We start from the raw sequence: 24,051 nt of genomic DNA, 5'->3' as shown, positions 1-24,051 counted from the left end.
AAGCCTTGAGGTAGCAGCGCTCCCTCCGTGCACCTTCTCTCACATCTGGTGCACAATGCCGTCATCATGCATCAGATACAGAAATACTACAACAAAATCATGCCAACTGAAGAATGGCTAATTAGCCCAGTTAATTATCAATATGGTTAAATGCCAATTTAACAAGAACCTCAGTTTAACAAACTGCTTAACTGATCTAGGATATTTGCCTGTAAGACTCTGCATAATATGTTTTTCAATTTGTTCACTAATATTGACTTGCACTTTCAATGTAATTAAATCACTGTGCACATCACATATGCACTTCAGCAATCTCCAAAAGAAACAATTTGAACCAGGCAGCAAAACCCATCGTTGGAATATTTGCCAGTCTGGAACTTAGTCAAGCCTACATTGCCCACGATCTATTCGTGCTCACGGGGAGATAAGAGAACTTTGTTGGAACAGACACTATCTTCCATGAGCTGAGATTATCAGTCAAAACTAGTAGTGAAGTTGTTTCATTGATTTCCGCAGTCAACATAGCAATGCCTGCAGTATAATGATAGCATGAAAAACCGGACGTGGAGAAGCTTTTCAAACCATGCTATTATTTGCACTGAAAAATATGCTGGAGGGCAGTTCTCAGCAGTTTCTTGAAACATAATACAGTGGAGGGCTGCTTGAAACAGCTCTATTTGAATGACAGTCATGCTCACCTTGAAAACGGGGGGGCAGCGCGCGCGCGCGCGCGCGCGCGAGCACACACGCACACACACACACACACACACACACACACACACACACACACACACACACACACACACAAACAAACAAACAAAAACAGCACAAAGAAGAAAGTGGACAACACAAACACTGTAACTGCAGCAAATGTGTTGTCTAATCTCTTCTTTCAGTTGTTTTTGCACACTGCCCCCTTTTTCAAAATGACTGTATACAAACTAGCCCAACTGTTGACTTCACTGACACTATGCTACCTGCTTACATGGTCATAATGCAACAATCCATTGACAAAGATTTCTGGATTTTCAGTTATGAACATAAGCCCTTGCAAAGAATAATGTACATGCTCAGAAATGGCCTTGAACTTTTAAAGTATGCCCAGCCTACCATAAGGTTAAAATCAGCATACTAATGAATAAAAGAAAAGTTACATGAGAAGTGGGGTGCCAGTGCCAATCAATCAGCATTTGTTAACCATTAGCAAAAGAAAAGAAAAAAGAAAGAAAGGCACTGATAAATCCTAGAAAGCTGCTACATTTGATAGCTTTCTAACATAACAGCAAGGACAAGCTCAGAATGAAAGAGGAGGTTTTAATATGCCACAGGTATTTTCAGCCTCTGAGTGCAATGCAAATTTCTGTGTGAATAGCATGGACGTATATGTTTGAGGACAATCCCAGCAGTTTTTGTTGACCAGTGAGGTTGCACACAAGATAACATCACTTACTTGGAGAGTTCACTGAGGGACACAGGGTTGGGATAAGCAGACTCAATTATCTCCAGGACCTTCTCTTGAGTGAGCTCCATCTTGGCCTCAAGTGTGCTGTCATCCAGAGACACTGAAAGACAAACACCACCCAGCTTAATTCACAATCGAGCTGAAGGTTGTTCAGCTGTGGGGCATACTGTAGAGCATTGCAGACATTTCAAAAGGCATAGCCCACTGTTGCCAAATTGCTGCGAATTATGGAACCATTTGGCATTGCTACATAGTCACCACTGCTGGCCTGATTTCAACGTATGGATGCCTCTATGACCTGTATAATTCCCTCAGTGTGAGAACATAACAGTGCTAATGAATGCAATGCAGTAGAAAGACTTTACAGATAGCCCTGTCAAGTTTTGGTGGGCTGGAACATTTTTAAACAGACTCTGTAGACCTTTTTAATGAGAGCTACTTGAGCATCTCTGTAATGCCCTCTGGACTTGCAATTATGCATGATCCCACCACAAAAGCATTGAAGCTGCAGCACCTGCCTTATACCTCTGTGCAACAGTCCAGGAAGACTTCTGTCAAGACAGATGGCACTTCAAAATTGATTGACTGATCCAGTTTTAGATCTCAAGATTTGAAATTAATTAATTAAGTTATGGGGTTTTACGAGCCAAAACCACGATCTGATTATGAGGCATGCTGTAGTGGGGGACTCCAGAAATTTAGACCAACTGGGCTTCTTTAATGTGCACCTAAAACGAAGTACATGGGCGTTTAACCAAGTACATAGCCAGGATAGTTTAGATCTCAAAGCTACAATTGGGGTATGAGAAATGCCGTGGTTCATGGCTATGAATTAATCCTGAGGCTCTAGATCTCTTCTATATGCATTAAAACCTCAGTTACAAGCATACTCACATTACAGCTTCACTGTAATGTGACTGCTGCCGTCAGCAACAGAATGTGCAATTTTGTGTTCAGTGGCAAAATGCCATATATATATATTCACTGATCACGATAGAAACTACACATAAAAAAAAAGAAACTGCCTTTACAACATACAAAGTAATCTAACAACTGGAAGCAGTGCCAACACAACGCGTGTGATATGCAAGCACTTGAAGTATGTCATAGTTTTTGACTGGAGATCTAGATCTGATATTACACTAGGTAACATGTAAGAAAATATAATTGAGTCTAAAAGCTGTACAATTTATGAAAGTATAACCAGCAGCACACTGTGGTGTTCAAGGCATAAAAGTATCACTAACCAAGCGATGTGAAAACTTAATTTTTAGGCACTATAATTTATAAACATGAAAGGGATATGGCCAGTGCAGTAAGGCTGATGCAAGGTTAGAAAAAGCAAGTAAACAAAACATCAACATTCCTGTGAGCTGGGCATTACATTAACCAAGCACAGTCCTGTTTAATGGCAGTACAAAATTTTCAAATATGAGTGAAATTCAAGCAGCATTTATTCTGACAAACATGTAGCAAGTATCAGTATGCAATCATGTATATTAAGAAAGAAAGACTTCAGTACCAAGCTCAGGTCTAGACAGGCAATTTCAAGCACTGCCTTAAGTGTGTTAGATTCTGTTATTCTGTGCATAGACTACTGTCATGCGGTTTGTAAGCAATTTGCCAAAGACCACCAGGGGAGGCTATTGTTTCACAGGCAGAAACAATGCACATTCTTTATATCAGAGTAGATGAACATGTTTTTGGCTTCAAGGAAAGTGGGAAGTTTGTTCAAAAAAATATTTTGATAACTACAGATGTGCGAGCGGTATACTTTAAATAAATAACATTTGGATAATGTTGGCGTCAAGCATCACCAGTAATTGAAGGATAAGCAAAGCATGTCTATATTGTCCAAACATTTTCTGCCATTTGCTGGTGCACAGAAATGAAGGTGCACCTAACTGCCTAGAATGCAAACATTAAGCTAAATCAAATATCAAAGTATGTGGTTCAATGCCCCAAAGCACACATTGGCTATGAGGGCCACTGTAATGAATAAACTCTGGATTAATCTTGACCATATGGGGCCTTTAGTTAACACACATGGGGCTCTGTAATTAATATACACCTAAATATATTTACACGAGTATTCTTGCATTCTATTCTCTTCTTGATTTCCTGGTGACTGCATCCAACGGATTCGAGGATGCATCTCCCCGTGACGCGATGATGAGAGTCGTATTATTTGGGCCCCTCGTTGGGGCTCGATCACCTCTGAGAGGGTGTTGTGCATGCCTAGTTGCATCAGACGCGCGGTGCTGGTAGTGAGTGGTAAACCCAGCATGTGCTTGATGCTTTTGCACATGTGAGTGTCGATTTTGGCCTCATCCCGTTTAGACCAGCGCAATGCGGAGGCTACATAGTTAACGTGGCTCATAAGAAATGCGTGGTAGAGTCTGAGGAGATTGCTCTCACTTAAACCCCCCCTGCGGTTCGAGACCCTGAGGATAAGCCGAAGCATATTCTCCGTCTTGGAGGTAACGCGAGCTATAGTCTGCGAGTTGCCCCCGAGAGACTCCAGCAAGAGTCCGAGGACCCTGATGGTATCCACTCTGTGGATTTGTTGTCCATCCCTCGTATAGAGGGCTATGGGAACTTGATCTAAGGGTGTAGAGCACCTAACCCCCCCTCGGGTGGGCCTATACAATAGAAGTTTGGACTTGGTTGGCGACAGACACAGGCCCGTGTCTAGTAGGAAGTGTTCTGAGATGTCGAGTGCACTCTCAACTACAGCCTCAGACCCTCCCATGCACCACTTGGTAATATCATCCACATAGAGGGCGTGACCCGTTCCTCTTACTGTGGCCAGTCTGTCCGAGAGGCCCTTCATGGCGATGTTAAACAGTAGGGGATAGATGACCGCCCCTTGCGGGGTGCCTCTCGCTCCCAACGTAAATTCCTTGGATTTGATTTGCCCTATTTTGACAGTGGCCTTGCTATCCCTGAGGAAGGAGCTAACGTACGCATGGAATCGTGGCCCCAGGCCCAGGTCCGAGATGGCGTCTAGCACGAACCGGTGCGAGATGTTATCAAAAGCCTTGGACAAGTCTAGAGTAAGGATGCCCCGAGTGTCTCTAGTGTCGTCATCAATGATTTGCCTCTTTATAAGTAGCGTGACATCCTGTGTGGAGAGTGCTGACCGTATGACCCATGGTCCAAGATACGTTCAAGGTAGATCCCCTGCCATGTAACGTCCACCCTCAATACAATGTAGGGCACCAGGCAGGCCAAGATCGTTCCATATTAAATGTGGCTGCGGCCACTCCGAATCTTGCATGTTTCGTTGACGCCGCCCAGTACGGGCGCTCTGATCACTATGCCATAGTTTCGGTTGATTCCAATGGCATTCTCATTAACTCAGCGTCCGTGCAGAAGGTTTCTGCAACAGTAGCCGAGCAGGGTGCTATAGCTTTAGCACTGAAGGAGCCTCTATGTCCCAATATCTTTACAGACTCCAGGTCTACAGCCCGAGCGTTCGCCTCCGGCTCGATTTCAAAGAAGGCGGCGGCAATCCTCGGCACCGAAGGGGTTGCTGGTTTTCATATCATCAAATGGTTCTCAGCCCATATGGGAATCAATGTGCACTCTGAGGTTGTTAACGCCAATGAGTTGGCCCATGACTGTGCGCAAGGTCTTACACACCATGGCGGTTCCGGTGGTCTCACGGGCGGTGACTTAGGACTGTACAAGGATTCGCTTCTCACCTTCCATGAAATCTCGGCACATTATCAACTTGCTCGGCGGGCCTTTCCACCACATCCTAAACTCGCTAGACCACAATCGTCGGCTTTTCGCGTGCTCCAAACGGGGTCATTCCCCTCCACGGACCGATTCAGTCACTTCGCTCCTAATGTAGAACCCCACAGTCCAGACTTACGCAGCTCATCGCTTACCACTCTAATGGACTGGGAGGCAGCCCTTAAGAGCGATGACCTCTCAGAGCAACTACGGGCTATCCAGAGGGCCTGCGACAAGGGTGAAGGACCACGATCTTCAGACCTCGACATGCGTGCGGCCCGCGACAGCTAGGGGGGCTCCCTGAAAAGGGAGGTACTCTGATGCGGTTCCTCAGGACCATCAATAAAGCTTTTTGTCTGTGTGTCTGTCTGCCACTGTCTTCTGAATGCAGCCACAGCAGCTGCAAATCGAACTCGCGACCTCACACTCAGCAGCAGCAGCTGAGCCATTGTGGCAAGTGTTAGGCTAAAGGCACCATAGTGTTACATATTATGATGATCACATTAACAGAACTGTGGAGGTGAACATTACAAGATTCATGACGAGAACTTTGGTTATCTGCTGAAGCAACAGCAAAAAATTACTGCCAATTCACTCACGCAAGGAAATACCATACAACACTTTATGCCTAGGTTCCTTTGTTTTCAGGTAAAACCCAACAATTCCCAATTTCTGCACCCCGAACAAGTTTTAGGCAAATCAGGTTAAACTTGATTTCAACTGGGAATTTAGCCTTTTCATAAAGTTAAAATTGGATGCAAGTGCTACAAAACCGGTGAATGCTGACCACCTTATGTGAGCTTCCTCTTCGCTTAACACTCAAGCGGAACGCAGCACATATTGCACGTTCAGTGCCTGCCGGCATTGAACTAGATTATAGCTGCATTTCCATGAATACGACAGTGACGCATCACATCTCACTTCCTACACATCACATACATGTAAATGGTGATAACGCGCTAGAAAGCAGATGCAACGATCAGTTTGCTCTGCATCGCAAACAGTAGGTGTGATGCTGAGTTGACGTTTCCCCAGCTAAGGTACATTCAAAGAAGGGTACAGATTGGGCAAGTTGATAATCCCCTCATTTTGCTGAACGGGCATATATCATGAATCAGTAAAACAGGATGACAGGGATAAAACATAAGGCCCGACAGGTCTATGATGGACAGAGATGTGCTCAAAATGCACATGATAGTGTACGTCACCAAGAGCTTGTAAGATAAGAAAAAAACATCACACCTCTTGAGAAGCACGCCCACGTGTACTATTTCTTCATTTTTTTCCTTGTAGATAAAGTGCATAGAACAAAGCAAGCAAGGAATTGCCAAGAGCATTTATATTTCTTGGTTTTGTGAATGTGGTTTTCTTTAAATATGTAAATAATGACTGTCAGCAAGAATTTTTAAGTTCATCACATAACTTGTGAGCAGCTCCCTTGGTTATTATATGTTCCTGTCAGTGATATCTTTTGCCTAAATAAATGTTTGGGTCCAAAAGGAGACTATAGCCTGTAGTGTTAATCATTTGCCAAAGTAATCAGAAAAATCCCGAACTTTGGGATATCAGATAAAAAAAAAGATTCCGATTTCTCTCCAAATTTCCAGATTAAAAAGAACATTTTATTTTTACCAACCTCAAGATTCAAAAAACATGAAACCCAAAAATGAACGATTCTATATATGGGGTTATCATTTTTAAGTTTTCCAGAATTAAAAAAATATCACCTGTAACAGAAAGCGCAATTCTTATCCTTGAGCTAGATTATTCAATGCGGCAGACATTACTAGTACGATAAATCGAAACATATATTTAAGCTAATTAAATTAAGTAATCACTTTACGGCACATACTGCAAATTACGAATTTCAGCTGGTGATTTGGCAAGATGTATGCACTTGAATTGAATTTCTGGGATCACACCAGTTTCAAGATATTTCCTGATGTGTGGGAGGAAACACGTGCATTTCAGTTACTTTTGTGCTTCAATGCATAAAAGAACGCTTTGTTAAAAGAGTAAGTGAAACAAAAGTGCATTTTTATGGCGAGTTTGATGGCACATACCTCGATACTGGTGTCATTCTGTAAGTTCATTCCAAATGAATACACCTTGCAAACTCACTGACTGCAATTTGTAAATTGCAATATGAGCCATACAGTAATTAATTAGGAATCTAATTAGTGAATGTTTGTAAATTAGTTGAATATGTGTTCCGATTTCTTGTGCAGGTAATGTCCCTGAATAATCCAGCTCAAGGACTAGCACTATGTTATCTGCAAAAGAACATATTTATAAATTCAGGAAAAAAAAAAGGATCACCCCATGTACATAACACATAGCATTATGGATTCAAGTATGGTGCGCTTCATTAGTGAAATAGGAATTAACGCTGTACAAACTGTCACAATAAATATAAAGATGCTCTAAAACAAAGCATCTTATAGTTAGTAACCCAACTTATTGTGCAAAAAGATTTTTCATTTGCCCAGCAACAATGCCTTTTGCAGCAGAAAATACTTTTTCACTCAGAAGCCATACTGGAAGATAGGTGAGTGTATTCTGTATTTTTGAAAAGCTGGTAAATGCTTAAGGGCCTGAGGTGGTCAGCAGAAGGTGGCAGATTTGCATGGATGTTATAGCAGTAATCCTGTATACCACCCCATAAATATGGCCATAAGCAAATACTAGAAAATACTAAATGTAAAATTCTAAAATTGAACATAGACCACATGTATGAGTTCCCATGATCATGATGGACAGTCTTGTTATTAGAAGAATCCAAAGTACTGAATAGTATTCACACATTACATTTGTAAAATGCACAGTCCTCAACTGATGTATGATCGTTGGCACATGCCCTTGGGGGAGTATTTTTGGTTGATCACTTTTGGAGAAACTACCATCCCTTTTGCGAGATTTTGCGTGACTCGAATCTGGTTGCATGGAAGTAAACAGTCGACAGCCTTCCTGCGAAGATAACGAGCTCGGCACAGCACCAGAAACATTGTCAGTCAGCCGTATGTGCCGATGCATTCGGTGCCAAATCACGTGAATTCTCGCGAAAGTGAAACTATCTCTGAAAGCGATCACACGGGAATACTGCCCTTGCTCTCACAATAATTAATTGTTGGTAGTGCAACCTGTCAGCTGCGCACTCATGATAGAAAAATGACAAGGCCTCTCTATTTAGCGTGAAAGTTCTCTCACATCTGTGACAATTCCCAGCTGTGCTGAAGCTGCCTGAGAACTTCAGAGCATCAAATAAGACAAGCGAATATTTACGAACACGTTCTACCAACACCAAACTGTGCACCAGCTATTGAATATCACTTGTGCAAAACCAGAAAAACCTTGAAAAAAAGAAACAAAAAAACAAAACAAAAAGATTTGACACAGCAGAGGCTTCATATCTGATAACAGCAGCACGTGAGTGCAGGGCCAACAGTATTTTCAGTGCCTTCTATTGACAGCCACTAGTGTTAGCAATGAGGTTATGCATGGTGGATATTGTGGCACGGGACGTGTTCTGTCTACACACAGTACTCAGTGTGTTCATCTTTAAGTCATCATGATCATCATCATGATTGCTTCAGCAGCACAGCACCGGTGACATGTAACATTTCCATCAAGCACAGATTGCTCTGAGCTGTGATGCTTACAGAATAAAACAATCAACAGTGGCTTAATAAGTAAATCCTAAAGCTGGAAGCAACATTTCAACAAGTCCCGCTGCCAAAACATTGGTAATTAGTCGAATGTAATAATAATTATTATATTTTTTATTAGCATGTCTGCAGCTGATTTGTTTTGTACTGCCAAACCTAAAACAATACTAAGTTTGTTATCTTTTGAATATTTTACACTATTTGTTGCAACTGTTGTTTATATTTTTACTTATACACTGTACAGGAGGTCCCATTACAGTCTTCGAACTCGGGACCTCCTCCTGTATATTATTGCCTTGTACTATATCTTGTCTATTAATAATAAAACCTCATTCATTCAGTCTCGGGCCTTCTTTGCTTGAATTTTGTTGTTATTCCAAGTCTCCATCTTCCTGTGAACTCCTGCCTTGTTAGGATCACTGCATATGATCTTTCCAATAATACCAATGGTTGTCAACAGAAGGCACAGAAGGTACCGCCAGCAATGTACCCATGCGTAGTTGCAAATATACGTGAGATATACACGTTGCTATGATTCTCCCAAACAAGGTTTAGTATGACACTCAATTTGCAAGCCATATGTTTTAAACAGTATGAATGTTGGCATGCTTGTGGAGCTATGTTTCCCAAATGCAGGCATGCTAAAGACAGCCAGGCAGCATCTCCAAGATGCATGTATTATAAGTACAGTCGCCACCTTCTCGATGCAAGAGATGTACGTGGCCAGAGTTGAACTTGATGATTCGCTCCAGCTGGGGGGCGAAGCTGTCTGGAAGCTCAGAGTCCTGCCCCAGAGTCAGGGAAAGCCAAGGGTCTGCAAGTCAGGCTGCCAGTGGCTCAGCTGGCACAAGGCACAAATGCGTGCTCTCGCTGCATAAACTTTGCTTGGATCCTCGGGGAATGTGCCCTAACTCTTGAGGATGCTTCCATGACTTAGGTCACAGGACATGGCCAGTTTTGGATGCTCAAAAGTAGGTCTTTGATGCTGAGTGGAGCCAGATTTGTAGAAGTCCTCTGACTCATCTCTACAATGTTAACAGAGTGCTAACTTGGACTGGTTGGTAATACTTGAGCAAGAAAACAGTGCTTTTGATTAGCACAAAATGAGGCAACACACACAGATTCTCACTACCAACCAGAACATTTATCTGTAATGAAAAGCTACATATACTTACTTATATATGTAACTGTCCATAATAAATATTACAGTTGCTAGTGGATACTTATATGTGTCATCTACTTTTGTCATGTTCAGAAGTGCTGTTCTTTTTGCTCAAAAACACAATGTTTTAGTCTCACATAGAAAGCACAATGCCCCTGTTGCAAAAACTGGCGCGTTTTTATCCTTATAGACGTTTCAGTGTGCTGAAACAATGCTGCCAAGGTTACCTTTAAACTTAAGCTCACGAGCCCCTTTTTTTTTCTGTCCAGATATTATATATAGATTGGACGAATGTGAGTGCCCGAGTGAGGCTACATGAACAGAGATAGCTTTCACACCCCTGGAACCTTATTCAATGACTAGAGTGAGGAAAAACATGTGGTAAGATGGATCTTACTCGGGCGTCGGGGAGGCTCAGTAATGTTCTCCAGCTGTCGCATTTCAATCTCCACCTTGCGCATGTTGACATACTTAATCTGCATCAGCTTCATAATCTTCTTTATAAAGCCCACATAATCTGCAAAGAGAAATTCCAAACCAATCCGTGTAATCAACTGCTGCTACAAATTCAGCTGTCGTAGCAGCTTTCTTTCAGTAGTACAGTGTGCCGTTATGCAATCCAAAGTTGCTCATCCTTGAGGGGAATGGAGGAGGAGAGGGAATACCCCTCCTCTACATCAGAAGAGACAACGAAACAGTGTTTTTAATACTACTGCCAGATACAGACTTCCAAGAACTACTGAAATTGAGTGTGTGACTGCAATATAGGACATGTGGTATTTGACCTTTGACCTACTAGTGTGAGAAAATGCAGCAAGAAACATAATATTAACCCAAGTTGTCAAAATTAGAAAAAAACAACAACTACGCGACTGTGAATTTCGATACAGCACCATCTACCTTATCTGTCATATTATTATCCAGGTCCATGTTGGCCAATTAGCTACGCGGGTGTTTCCAGGGGCACAATATTGACTCAAGCCGTGATTTTTTTCATGATAATGTTCTAGGATTATGACCTTCAACAGAGTGTAATTTTCTACATTTTATGTATTCATTACTTAGTGGTTCTTAATGTCTGATATATACTGATCTGATTACTAATGGATATTAATGTTCCTGTCACTGCAGGATTAGGCACCAAGCAGACCAATTCCACAACAGTTTCAGAACGAGTGAAGGCAAAAGTGGAAGCAGGAAGTGGATGGTAAAAAGAAGCAGGCAAAACTAGCAATATCAAGCATGTCAGTGTTTGTTAAATAGCTGCTATGATCGATTATATCGCAATATCAAGATCCTTGAAAACCTTAACTTCTTTAAAAATGAATAAGTGCACAAGATATTGCTTACCTGGGAGGAAATATAAGGAAATAAAGCTGTACGCCAACCTAATGTGAGGTTAAAAAACAAAAAGTTTTGTATATACAGGAATATGGACTGAAGACAGACAAATGTTCCATATGCAAGGACCAGGAACTTTTGCAAATGTTGTGGCTTGGAAATAGTGATTTTAGCCAAGAGTGCCTGTTGACACTTGTTTGCCTCGGATGTAAGACAGGCACACTATAATAACTTGCATTTGAATGATGGGCTTGAATCTCAAATGGGCACTACATGTTTTTTGCACTATTCATATCACATACTAAAGGGTTTCTCATGCAAGCCGACACTCGATCTGTGGACGTAGCGATGCATATGCAAGCAACACTAATTGTGCCCTGCAAGAAGATATTGTGCACTTTAAAACCAAACATAAATAGCCCCAAAAGGAATCCAAAAGAAGTATGCTAGGTAGGCAAAGAAAACAAGCCTCATTATTTCGTTCAGAGAACTGCTATTACTATGCACTGTCCAACCAACGATTTGCAAGCTATACCACAGGCACTCACTTGGCTGTTGTTTTCGTGACTTAATACTATACTCGGCATTGTTTTAAACTGGTTGAAGAGGCAAGTTCGAGGAATGCAACCCAAGAGATAAGAAAGGAAACTGAGAAAAAGTAGTTTTATAGTTAAAGTGGCAGAGGCTTCGAACCATTGAAATTGTGGCTAATATGTGGCACAACAATCAAGACTACAGTGATTGTCGCAAGATTGCTAGTTTATTTTGGTCTGGAAAAGCAAGTGCTTGGTGAAACATTTTACAACTAGTAACTGAGAAGAAAATGCACACCACTATATTTATTCCAAAGTTGTACTCACAAAATATTATACAAAAAAAAGGGGGGGGGGGGTAGTGGGCAGGCAAGGGGAGAGGAGATGAGGACATTAGACTGAGTGAGGCGTTAGGCGCATGGCTGAAAAAGAAATGAGTTGGCAGTGGGGACAGCAGGACCCAATATGTATCACAGTTGAACAGATGAGGTTAAAATGCAGCTGGTTATTCTGAAAAACTTCGCATTAACGTTTCAGGTTAGACTTTCTAGAAGCCTCACCTCTGGGAAAGTCACTGGGACTGACCAGTTCTTTAAAAAATTCTTGGGCAGAATGGCGCTGGTCATTTTTGGTCACCCCCGGCTTGAACCAGAACTTGAGCTCTCTGCTTTCCTGCAATGAAAAAGGCGCGTTAGTGTTTGCCATTCCGCAGCAATATTTCTCCAACCTGAATGCAGAAAATGTTCCAATGAAATAGATGTTCATTTATAGTTAAAATCGGAACGAAATGTAAAATGGCCATTTCAGCTCAAGCATATGAGGTATTAGTCAGGCATCCCTGACGGTCTCAAAAATATTTCACTTTATGTGAAAGATTTCCTCTCAAAATATTTTCTGAAACAACAATATTTCTGGCTCCCTGCTCATCAAATTTTTTTTTACTGTACAACAAAGCTAGGTTAATGCAAGAATTTTATGCCTAATGTTTTGTAAGCTCTCTCTCTGCAATGCAATGCTCATGAGTGGTCAGTTCTAAACATTCATGAACTATGAAGTGATGGTAATTCTTGGGCTAACTTGAACATATCTCACAGATAAAATGGTGTGACGTTACAGTCTCATTAAGGCTGACTGCAACAGTAAGTCAATGTCCTATCATGTAACTAGTCAGTGCTTCTTTTTTTTTCTGTAAGAGCATTCCAGTGAGCATGCTGAACATGGTAAATTTATTAACAAATGTGGTGTTAAAATATGGTGCTTTCATTGTTGTGTTGCGCAAAAAATAATAATAATAATATGCGAAACATTTCTGGGGAAAAGCATTAGCAACTTACCCGTGTGTGGACTTCTGTCACCACATTGGTGAGGAATACACGGAACTCCAATGAGATCTCGGGTGAATCATCATCATCGTCATCTAGGCCAAAAAGAAAAGCATAATTGCAATAAAGACCATCAGAACAATCCGTATTGTTGCATAAGAAGTTGGCATTGCAGCTGCTGTTTTTAAACAATATTAGTATGGATTAATAAAATACATAAAAAGGTACCAGAGCTATTCCATAACCCAGCCAATTGTTACCAATGCCATTGCACAGAACAAACCTCCAGCGTATACCCCATTGCTGTGGCCTATAAACAGTGCTTGGCATCATGTATGTGCTTCTGTTAATGATGCACATCTGCATATTGCATGGAGGAAACCTGCACACCATATCAAGCCAACAGATAATGAAGCTAAGGAAAGCATAGGGAAAATAATTTGTGGTATATTATTTGAAGTGTAGAAATGATAAGATAAAGGGAAATGAAAGTGGACAAAGAAACAACTTGATGACGGCGGTAGCCGAACCCACAATTTCCACATTAGGCGAGCATTGCGCTACAAATCCTGCTATGGCAGCTGTTATCATGCAGACATTCTTAAGTATTTATGCACATGTACGAGATCTGACTCGGGGAGTGTTAGCCAGTGCCACTCATGGCCATGGTGGTGGATGTGGAACATCCTTTTGATCGATGGTGTCGTGTAGTACACGTGAACTTTAGGAGCAGGCAGCTGACCAATAATCCTGGTATGCTACCTGAACGCATCAATCCTGCCAAAGTCAAGACCCTCGCTATGCAAAGAACGGGTTCAGTGGGTTCGTTTCCCACCGGCGACAAGTTGGTTTTCATCCACTTTCATTTCTCGTTACTTTATTTACTACAAATAATTTCCACTATGCTTTTCTTGGCTTCATATGGTCATCACTAACAAAAATCGGGCCCCTAGGTTCCCCTTCTCGTTCAGAAGATTAGGAAGGTTATTATTATTACAGTCCATTGAAATGCAATGCCCAACGGCCTATTAAAGAAACTGTGAACTATTGGTCTAAAATCAAACACATTTCGCTTGACAATGAAAAAAAAAAGCACTCGTGTCTTAATTTGCATGCAGCATACAAATGAGCTGCCGTGAGGTTGTCCTCACTCTTTAGGATCACAGATTATTGAAAAGCGTTTTGTATACTTGACATTAGCTGCCTAAAAAAAAAAAAAAAAAACTTTGTTGCCTGGTACGTGCACGCTAGCTTTTCAAGAAGGATAGTTTGTACTCGACGCAGACAACGGTGTATGTGCACAGCCGCTCTTCACCGAGAAAGCTTTTGGTCTCTCTTTTGCCCCCATGCGTCGTGCTCGACCACCACGCGTCTGAGCTATGGGGAAAAGCCAACCGGACCCAACGTGAGCCTGTATAGGCTGTTACGTTTCGCCTACGACGCGCGGGTATAGCCGGCGCGGATGCAACGGACGCCGGGGCTTCGTTCCAAGCAGCGGACATTTTGGCCCGTTCAGCGCCGCAGATACGCCTCCCCGCCAAGCGCGTCCAGGCGTGTTTCAGTGCCACGTGTCTTCGTGTGTGCGTGTGTGTGTGTGTGCCCACGCTTGTCAAAGCGCGGCAGCCGGGGAGAGGAGCTCCCCAAGTGTGAAGCGAGGAGGTCTGTCCGGCGCCCGGCCGGCGGTTGAGTCACTACACTCGTCTCAACATGCATCTCAGCTCGTCCGTCCCCCGCCGTCACGTGGTCACATCCCGTGACCTTCCTTCTTGCCCTCAACTGCGAAAGTATAAGAGCAGCTGCCCCCGGACGCCAAGAGAGAGGCTCCGATTTCTTCTGTCGAGTTATGTGCTCTCCCGTCTCTCACTTCGGTCGACCTGACCGCCCGCTCTTTTGCGATGTTAGAATAAACCAGTTGTTCTGTTACCAGTCGACTCATGCTTTGCCGGGACCTTCGGATGCTTCCAGTGCCCCAGGCCGCCAGGCCAACGCTACCCTTGGGGCTTGCGACCCGTTTGCAATAACGGGCGTCAGCGCTGAGTTTGCAACAACTCGTGCCAGCACTGAGGTTCCAACAACTCGTGCCAGCGGTGCGATTTCTAACAAGGCGGACGTCCCCACACACTTCGGACGCAAAGCGGTGCATCGCGATGCAACGGCGGCGCAGCAGCTAGGGCGTGCGCCGTGCTTGGGGAGTTTGTGGCGAATTCCAGCAGGTAAACAGGATTGAACTGCATCACAAGTGTTATCTCCAGGGTTAGCGCCGATCTCTCACAACTACTTCACACTCACGATAACCAAGCCTAACCACAGAAGACGCGTGGTACGATGCCGCAAGTTTCGACTACTCACACTAACATCACCCAACAAGTTCCTATCAGGTTCGTTTTATACAGCCTCCATATTTCAGTCACGCTGCACCGTCGGACCCCGAGTTACGTATGCACCATACGTTTCCTACACTTCCTTTTATGTAATTCCTTTCCTTGAACACGTTATAACGTCGAATAATATGTACCAAAACTAACTGTGCAACTTGCAATGGTTCTTTTCGCGCAAGCAAATCCAAATGATTATAGTGGCCTGGACGAGTGGTACCGCATGTCGCCTTGCGATTGCTTCGATCTCAGCTCTCGGAGATATATTGCACGTGCGCCCGCTCGAGCGCCCTATACATAACGCACGAAAAATAAACGAAGAAATATTAAAAGAAAAGACAGAAGAAGAAGAAAACGAGAAGCAAAATAAGCGGGAGCGACTGTACCCCTGCTGGCGAGCCGGTTGATGACGATGCCCCGGTGGTCTCCGCCGGCCTCGTGCATGACGTTGCCCTTGTCGAGCGCCTGCCGAGCCACCCGCTCCATCTTGATGGTCGTCTGGCCCTCCGCCTTCTTGCGGGGGGTCATCACGATGTGCTCCTCTGCGCAAACAGGGCAAGCACGCGAAGGATGAACGTGTCAGTTCGCTTTGTCACCTCCGGAACGGCGCGCATGTCTCGCGCGTCTGTCATCTACACTGCAGCCGGCCATGACTCTATATACGTATACGCCACGTAACACAATGTGCTGGTGCTTGCTCGCTAAAGTATCGGACCAGTGCGCGCAGACCACAGAAAGAAACGCGCACTTCGATCGCTTAACCTGCGGCTGAACGCATGTCGGAAGATCGATCGACGTATCTGCTCTGCACATTCGGCAAGGTTCTAAACGGACGGCTATATAGACGGTGGTATTTATTCCCAGCTGATGGAATAAAGTACGTGCTCATCTTCAGGGGAAGAATACTATCATAGTGCGGCACGGCGTACAGATCTATCAATGAGAGCTTTAAAGAAATATGTACTCGACGAATTCATTTACTATCCCTTCAGAAGCTAGCAGTGGCACTCCATTTGAACTTTGCGTGCTCTGCCTCATCGAGTACGAGGAAGCTTTAGCTCGGGGGCTTCTAAGTACGTGGGAAAGGAGAAATCACGCTTTTCTCGGCAACCACCGCCCCAAATTTGATTAGGTTTGTTGCATTTAAAAGAAAAAAGTTAAAATCTAGTGACTGTTGGTAGCGAATTTTCGATTTATACCGTCAATGCTTTAATAAATATTGTTAAAAATCGAAACGGTTCAGAAGACGGAACTATAAGGTTTACAACTCTAACTCAGCAATGAAAAACGATATGATAATTATGTAAAATGCATTTATTATTACATCTAAATCAGACAAAATTGATGCATTACACATGGCTCTAAAATTTATTACGAATATGCGAGTATGACTTTTGTAGAACCCTTGTAGACAATGTAGAAAATCCACGTATGACATAATCTGACATATCAAACGTGTCTGCTTTGAATGCTCTAACGGATGCAGTTTGCAGAACTGCGATATTTGTTCTAAATGCAGAGCAAAGATTTTGTAAAGTTCATGAGATTGTGGTTTTGGCACGTAAAACTCCATAATATATTTGTAACCTTTGTGCTCCTATATTTTTCAAGCTTAACAATATTCGAAAATTTCTTTTAAAAAAATTTAGGCACTAAATCGAAATTGCGCTTGCATCAGTCACTAGAATTGAACTTTTGCAAACGCAACACATTTCATCAAAATTGGCCCAGTGGTTATCTCAGAAAAGCGTTTCTGCGTTTTACATGTATTTGAATAAGCGGCATCAGAATTGGGCCTGAGCTAAAGATTCCTTTTTACAGGGACATTAAAGCGAAACAATAAATCAGTTTAGACTAATAAAGCATTGTTTGAGAACTCTGCAGGCAGTCATTTCAAAATAATAGTTTGATTATTAGACGATAAAATGAAGGTCGAAGTATCAGTATTTTCATTTCGCGCCGAAACCCCGACGCCGGTACGTCAGCGTGACGTCAGGGATTCCAAAGTGTGTTCTCGCATTTGGGCCACGTTGGCTGAGTACAGGTTCCCGAAACTTGCTATGTTTAATATTGGGCTCCTTCAGAACACAATGTAGTCAATCTGTACCACTATATAATTAAGTAGGCCTACAGAAGATGCCATCAAAACCAATGACGTCACAGCGACCAGGTGCGGGAACTTCGAAGAGGCGTCGCCACCCGTCTTTCGTTCTTCCGCATTTTCTGCCTTACGAAGCGTCTTATCGTGGTAAGAATGTTGTTTTTGGTGTTGTAGAAAGGTAATTTACTGATGCAGAAAAAATCATTTTTCTCTTTAGTGTCCCTTTAAGGAATAGAGCGAACGTACTCCATAGGAATAAGCGGCGATACTCATAAGGGAAGTTAAAGGCGGGACAAGCTGTTACATGTGCGATATGAGGTCAAAAACTGCATCAACTGCACTACATATATCTGCACCAACGACATATTTCACTGCACGAAAGAGCAACGCGCGGCCCATGGAGAGAAGAAAAAGAAACGGACACTTGCGCATTATAAGTTCTTGTGTGTATACGCTATTGATGGAAACAAGCAACGGACATACGGCAAGTGTTTAGCTGCTCAGCAGTCAAGAGACGAGAAAAATGCGGGAAAAGCCTCGGTGGAAATTCCGCACGCACGACGCTGACGTTCATTAAGGACCATTGTTTAAGCTCAACAAGCGCGGAAAGCTAACGAAGCTCTATTCTTAACGAGGTGGTATAGTTAGCACCCGGCCGGATGCAAGAGAAAGCTGCACCCAGACGCCACAACTCCGCGGACGCATTCAGGTCCGCAAAAGAGCGGTGGGCAGAGACGACTTGAGCTCCTTCGTCTCGGTTTTACAGGGTACAGTGAAAAGGACACAATCATAGCGCAGCGCCTGCTTTCCTTTCGTTGCAACTTGCGCATTGTGCTCTTTCAAGTTCTCTAACAAAATGAATAATAACAATAAATAAATAAACACACCCATATAACCCTCGGGATTCGTGCATACACATTTGCTTTTTCTTTTCACAGGCACTTAAAGAGCACACTAAGAGTACGTTAAGCTACGCCTGTATGCAATAGCAAAGCTGTAGTTTTTGCCGTGAGGGGAGGCCTGGTAAGCCGAAAAAAAAAAACGCTGAAAGCGACAGACGGGTGGCGCCGCCACCCAGAAGTTCCTGTACCAGTTCGCCGTGACGTCATAGATTTCGACAGCGTCTATACACATTCGGATCTCGTGTCACTCCTTCATCGGTGCAGAGTGACCACATTGCATTCTAGAGGAACCAGATATCCAACCTAGCAAACGGTCATGGTGGCGTAGTGGCTTTGGCGTTGCGCTATTGTAAGCCCGAGGGCGCGGGATCAATTAGCGGCCGCGGCGGTCGCATTTCGATGTGGGCGCAATGGAAGACGCCCGTGTGCCCTTCATTGGGTGCACGTTTAAGGAAGCCCAGGTGGTCAAAAATAATCCGGAGTCCGGCGCCCACTACGGCGTTTCTCATAATCACATCGTCGTTTTGCCCACGCGAAACCCCAGAACATAATACATGGAAAGTTTCAAAAATTTCTCCTGCGCTATAATACAGACCCAAGTACGAGAAAGTACTTTGAAGTTCGTGACGTCGCACTGCCGTACCGGTGCTGAGGAATCAGCGCGGAATTCAAAAATGGAAAGCTTATAAGGTCTTGATTTCCTCCAGCAACAATCAACCGTTTTCCGCAACGTGCATGACCATCATCTGTTTATTTGGGATTTTTTTCCAGTCTAACCTGATTCAGTGCGGCTCTCGTCTAAGCAACGTGCTACATGACCCGCCGCCGAACGACCTTTTTTGTTAAGAGTAAGAAGGAATCTACTCCGCGAGGACTCGACCGATCCAGGCGGAAACCATGGGATGACAGGCAAAGAAAGCTTCGCGTCAAGAAAGCTAAAGCACATGTCGAGAATAGCATATGCAGGCGGGTGCCAACGAAGATATTTTGATAGAGAGATAAACTGAATACAATAAGGTAGCCGCGTGTAGCGTTGAATGAAATGCTGGACTAAAACAGTCCCAATCGCTGAGCAAGGTCATAGCAGCGTCCGCTCTTCACTCACTGGCGCTCGAGGTAGGTGTTGTACTGCCTTCACGGTGTAAGAGTAGGTTCTCTTACACCGTGACTGCCTTCCCCTTTCTGCATGCTGAGATAGAGGGAGAGAAACAATTTATTATTGGTTCAGGGAGGCAAGCCAGTCAAGTGGCGTAGTCCGGTCAGGTACGGTGGTCTTGCAGAAGTGGCCATTCATGTGAGATTTGCCGCTTGAGTCAGCCACACGGTGGTGGGGTCGGGGCAGAAACTTAAGTTTGGGGGTTGGGGTAGCCGCTACAATGTCGGTAGGGAAGTGCGGGGAAGTGTAACACGGGCACGGCACACAGGGTCGCCGGTGAGAGAAGGCCACACGAAGGAGATGCATGCGTGAGGGGGTATATTGCGGGCGTAAGTAGTGTACGTGTTGGTGTACGCGTGGTGACTGAAGGTGGCCTGCGTGCGTGCGATGCCAGGGAAAAGCTTAGGAAAGATCATTCGCTCGTCGTGGTACCGACGCACGTGGGGGCGTCCGGTAACCAGAGTTGGCGCATAGACGTTGGGACCCTCTCTTTCTTCCTCTGATTCGACCTCCTCGCGCAACCGTTCCTGACTACCGCGTTTGGTGCCGTTAGAGCACACAGAATATGCTGGGAGCTTTATTTTTTACGTAGGAATTACACACTGCATGTCGGCAATGACATGGACTGATGGCCCCTGACAAGTACTACGCCCGACCTTTTCAATATTAGCTGGTTAGAACGACCTAAACAACACAAACTAGCTTATTATTATTATTATTATTATTATTATTATTATTATTATTCACAAATACTACACAAGTGATGCTATTTACGCATTACTGCAATTCGCATATTTCGAAAAAAAAAAAATATTTTTGAGATGGACACATGACGGATAAAACGACGCCGCGTACACTCTGGCAGGCAATAGAGAGGAAACTGAAACAGGCCAATGTAATGCGGACGGGAAGGAGCGTTGATGGCACGCAAGCGAGGCACCCAGCATCGCGCGTAAGCGTGTCGCACACCATGACTGACAAGTGAGTAGTGCGCGCCGCATATGGTACATGTATGCGCAGCGCGTGACTCAACACGTGAGAGCCCGCGAGTGGGCTCGAGTCAATGTTTGCGTATCAGGGCAGTACCAATGTATTCGCACTCAAGACTTTTATTTTTTTTCTAGTTGCGAGCTGACCCCACGGGGCGCAAGAAGCCAACGATGATAGGGTCGCGCGTCAACCGAAACAATGGCGAGGGGGAGGGGACGGGCCGGGATCGCCGGAGCGGATGCTGCCGTCGACGTCTGGTCGTCGCATACCCAGAGCGCGTAGGAGAACAAGCGCGGAGCTACCGTGTTTTCACTAGTATAATGGCAATCCACGCGTGCACAAAGCAACGGACCCGACTGAACTATAGGTTCGTGGCCTGCCGCTCGTTCACGTATATCTGCTTCCGGTTATTTTCATTATTTCGCACATTTGAATAAATCTGCCGTCTGGTCATAACTTCTACGTTATGCGGCAGCGTCAGTGTGAAATTAGCTAATTAACAAAGTTGCATAACTTATTGTGACCAGCCGCGCTGAGTCAGTGGCAAAGCTTTCTGGCGATATTAAACTACGTGAGGTGCCAACGCGCACTTTCATGGCACATTTTGGGATGTGTGTGGGTGCGCGTGTGTATAATTCCGGAGAAGGGGGGAAGGATATATATATGCGAGACTTGGAACGTTAGTGGTGACGGATTGAAACTGATCAGACCAAGCATATGAGTATGTCTACGCTGATAGGCACCTAAGGCAGAATTTTAACCTGCCAGCTCAGCATAGTATATATCTACATCAAACACGGCACTCCCCGGCCCGTATGTTTATAACCTGCGATGTCTACGTGCTGTGCACAGGGTTCGTACAGAACATTCGAGGTCAAGGACAAATCAAGGATTTCAAGGACGCCGAAAGCCAAAATTCGAGGAGGGTGAAACAAACTTTACTCGTATGCATACACTGAAAAATAGTGAAATTTCATTCTTAGCTGCAATTTGCAGCTGCTGCTGAGTTTGGACACATGCTTCAAGCTTTTCAGGTGGCTTTTCAAAGTAGAATTTCCTATTGCAATGACGTCTATCGCCTTCTGGCATGATGGTTAACATAGCGTTCGGCTTCAGCCAAAGATAATCGCTGTGTTAAAGTCGAGTGGTTTAAACTTAATTTCCGCTAGGCATTTCCAGAGCACATATATAGGGCTCGAAAATGGAGCCATGATATAGCTGAGGTGTGAACCAATTATCGAAACAACAAAATGGTGGCCCGGTGTGGTCGCTTGATCCGGCATTGCCTAGCTCCACGATGGCAACGTCGATTTAAACAGGCCTGTTGTCGGTGATCGCAGTGGACATGCCACATTGCAATCATCGAGCGACACTCTCAAAAGAACATATGTAGGGTTGTTTCCCGATAGGCAGTGTCTAATGGCATTGCCTTTATGCGCACTTGGTTACTCTGATTGTTAGAAGTCGCTTCCGACCCCAGCTTTTAACGAATTCAAGAAGCAAATTTATTTTCTGGTAGTTCTAAGGGCCTTTGAATCTTTTTCGTTTTCTTTCTTTGGAGGATGAAAAGGAAGGAAGTAAAGGTAGTGAGGTCAACCAGACGCGCGTCCGGTTTGCTACCCTATACAGGGGAAGGGGTTTAAGGGAAGAAAAGAGATGAGAGGCAGGGAAGAAGGTACTATCAGTGTGAGTACCTGCGCATCATGGTAGTCCAAGACATGTCCGTAGAGCCTGGCCTCGAAAATTTTCGAGGGTACAAATGATTGTTTTACACGTGTTAGCCAAAACCGGCCAGCTGTACCGTAAAAAGCCTAGAAACAGTGCTCTTTACAGCTGCAGCATGGACCGTACCGACATGCCCCAGGTTTTTCCACACAGCAACCTCAGTATACGTACAATCGAAATTAATCTCCGCTTCAGGTAGATGTAGTGGGGGCTCCATGAAAGGTCTCAGTCAATAATCACACATAAGAAGCGGTGAGACTTCTGGTATTTGATAACCTGGCCATTGAGAGAAACAGGGTACGGTGCCATGATTTTGCGCGTAAACACGATTAACGCGCATTTTTCGATAGACACTCTAAGGCATTGTTTGCGTAAATACGAACAGGTTATATGCTCAAATTCGTCAAATTCGGAAAGGTTTGCTGCCAACGTTAGGACGTATGAAGCTTCCCTCATTGTCTCTGTGATGGTATCCACCAAATTCAGGGGTTTTCAAGGATGTCAAGGAGGTGTATACGAACCCTCTCAACATAGAATCCGTCCAGTTATGTTGCAGGCAGAATGTTTGTTTGTTTAGTGATTGTACTAGTTAGCATACCTTCGTCTTAAGGCCCAGGTTATGCTCTAGAGCTCGGTCTTGGAGACGAAGTTAGATAAGCCGTTATATATGTGAGAATGCGGCAGGCGCGAACACACACGCATACAGAAAGATGAGTAGACAACACGAGCACTTCTGTATGTCTGTCCTTACTTCTGCGTGCGAATCTGTCCGTGCCTGCCGTCCATGTACCAGTGTTTCACCAACTACCACAATACAGCGTGAGTGGTCTCTCTAACGTGCACCTAAATATAAGTGAAAGGGCGTTTCTCGTTAATGCATCCCGCGCCCCGATAGGCATCCGGATGCGACGGTCCCGAAAAGAACCCTCCTCTTGTCACCGCAGCGGTCTTTTTTTTTTTCTTTTTTTTTGCGATGTGGGCGCAGCTAAAAAGATCGCCGCGGAAATTCGTTGTATACGCCAAAGGTTGGCGGGGTTAAGTAGGCGATTTACGTTACGCTGCTTATACATAAACATGCAGCTGCATATCGATCACCAGCTTTTTTTATCGACTAATTGTGGATTTCACAATAAACGACGATAGCGAGACACTGGCAATGCTGGCTATAATGCCCGTGCCTTCTCGTCTATCTCCACGCGACGGGTACTAGTCAGGTTTTATTGCCGCCCCCAGATGTTGCAGACTCTGTCCGGAATATCGTGAATCATGGTGAAGAGAGTGGTGTGTCGGTGTATCGAGCTAAGACTCGATACACCGACGGCGCACCAGCTGTTGAGTTGCATTGTGCCGCCTGTGAGATATTGTAATTTTGTAACGATACACTCTAATAATAAAAGTGATAATAATAATAATGACACGTGTACTTATCTTTATCGGGCGACCACGTTTCGCCGCCTAACAAATGTAATCGCACAGCGCGGGACGCGCCTGTATGCATTCGAAGTTTCTGGAAAGTTATCGATGCTTCTACCCGGCTGCCTGTTGTCGCCGAACCTTGTGTTATCTGATTTCATCG

General features: G+C 44.2%; 1 protein-coding gene across 1 annotated transcript in view; it reads right to left on the bottom strand.

Moving 5' to 3' along the window:
- Positions 1-24,051, bottom strand: part of LOC126530880 (uncharacterized) — a 97,121-nt gene that overhangs the window by 23,322 nt on the left and 49,748 nt on the right. The window contains exons 2-6 of the mRNA XM_050178198.3: positions 15,988-16,143; positions 13,239-13,321; positions 12,465-12,576; positions 10,428-10,547; positions 1,451-1,562 (exon numbers count right to left, since the gene is read on the bottom strand). Coding sequence (XP_050034155.1) covers positions 1,451-1,562; positions 10,428-10,547; positions 12,465-12,576; positions 13,239-13,321; positions 15,988-16,143 — 583 coding nt within the window. The remainder of the gene's footprint in view (positions 1-1,450; positions 1,563-10,427; positions 10,548-12,464; positions 12,577-13,238; positions 13,322-15,987; positions 16,144-24,051) is intronic.

The sequence above is a fragment of the Dermacentor andersoni genome, chromosome 5, assembly GCF_023375885.2.
Source record: "Dermacentor andersoni chromosome 5, qqDerAnde1_hic_scaffold, whole genome shotgun sequence".
Taxonomy (NCBI): Eukaryota; Metazoa; Arthropoda; class Arachnida; order Ixodida; family Ixodidae; genus Dermacentor; species Dermacentor andersoni.
The sequence above is the reverse complement of the archived record's forward strand: the minus strand, read 5'-3'. Positions and strand labels throughout refer to the sequence as shown.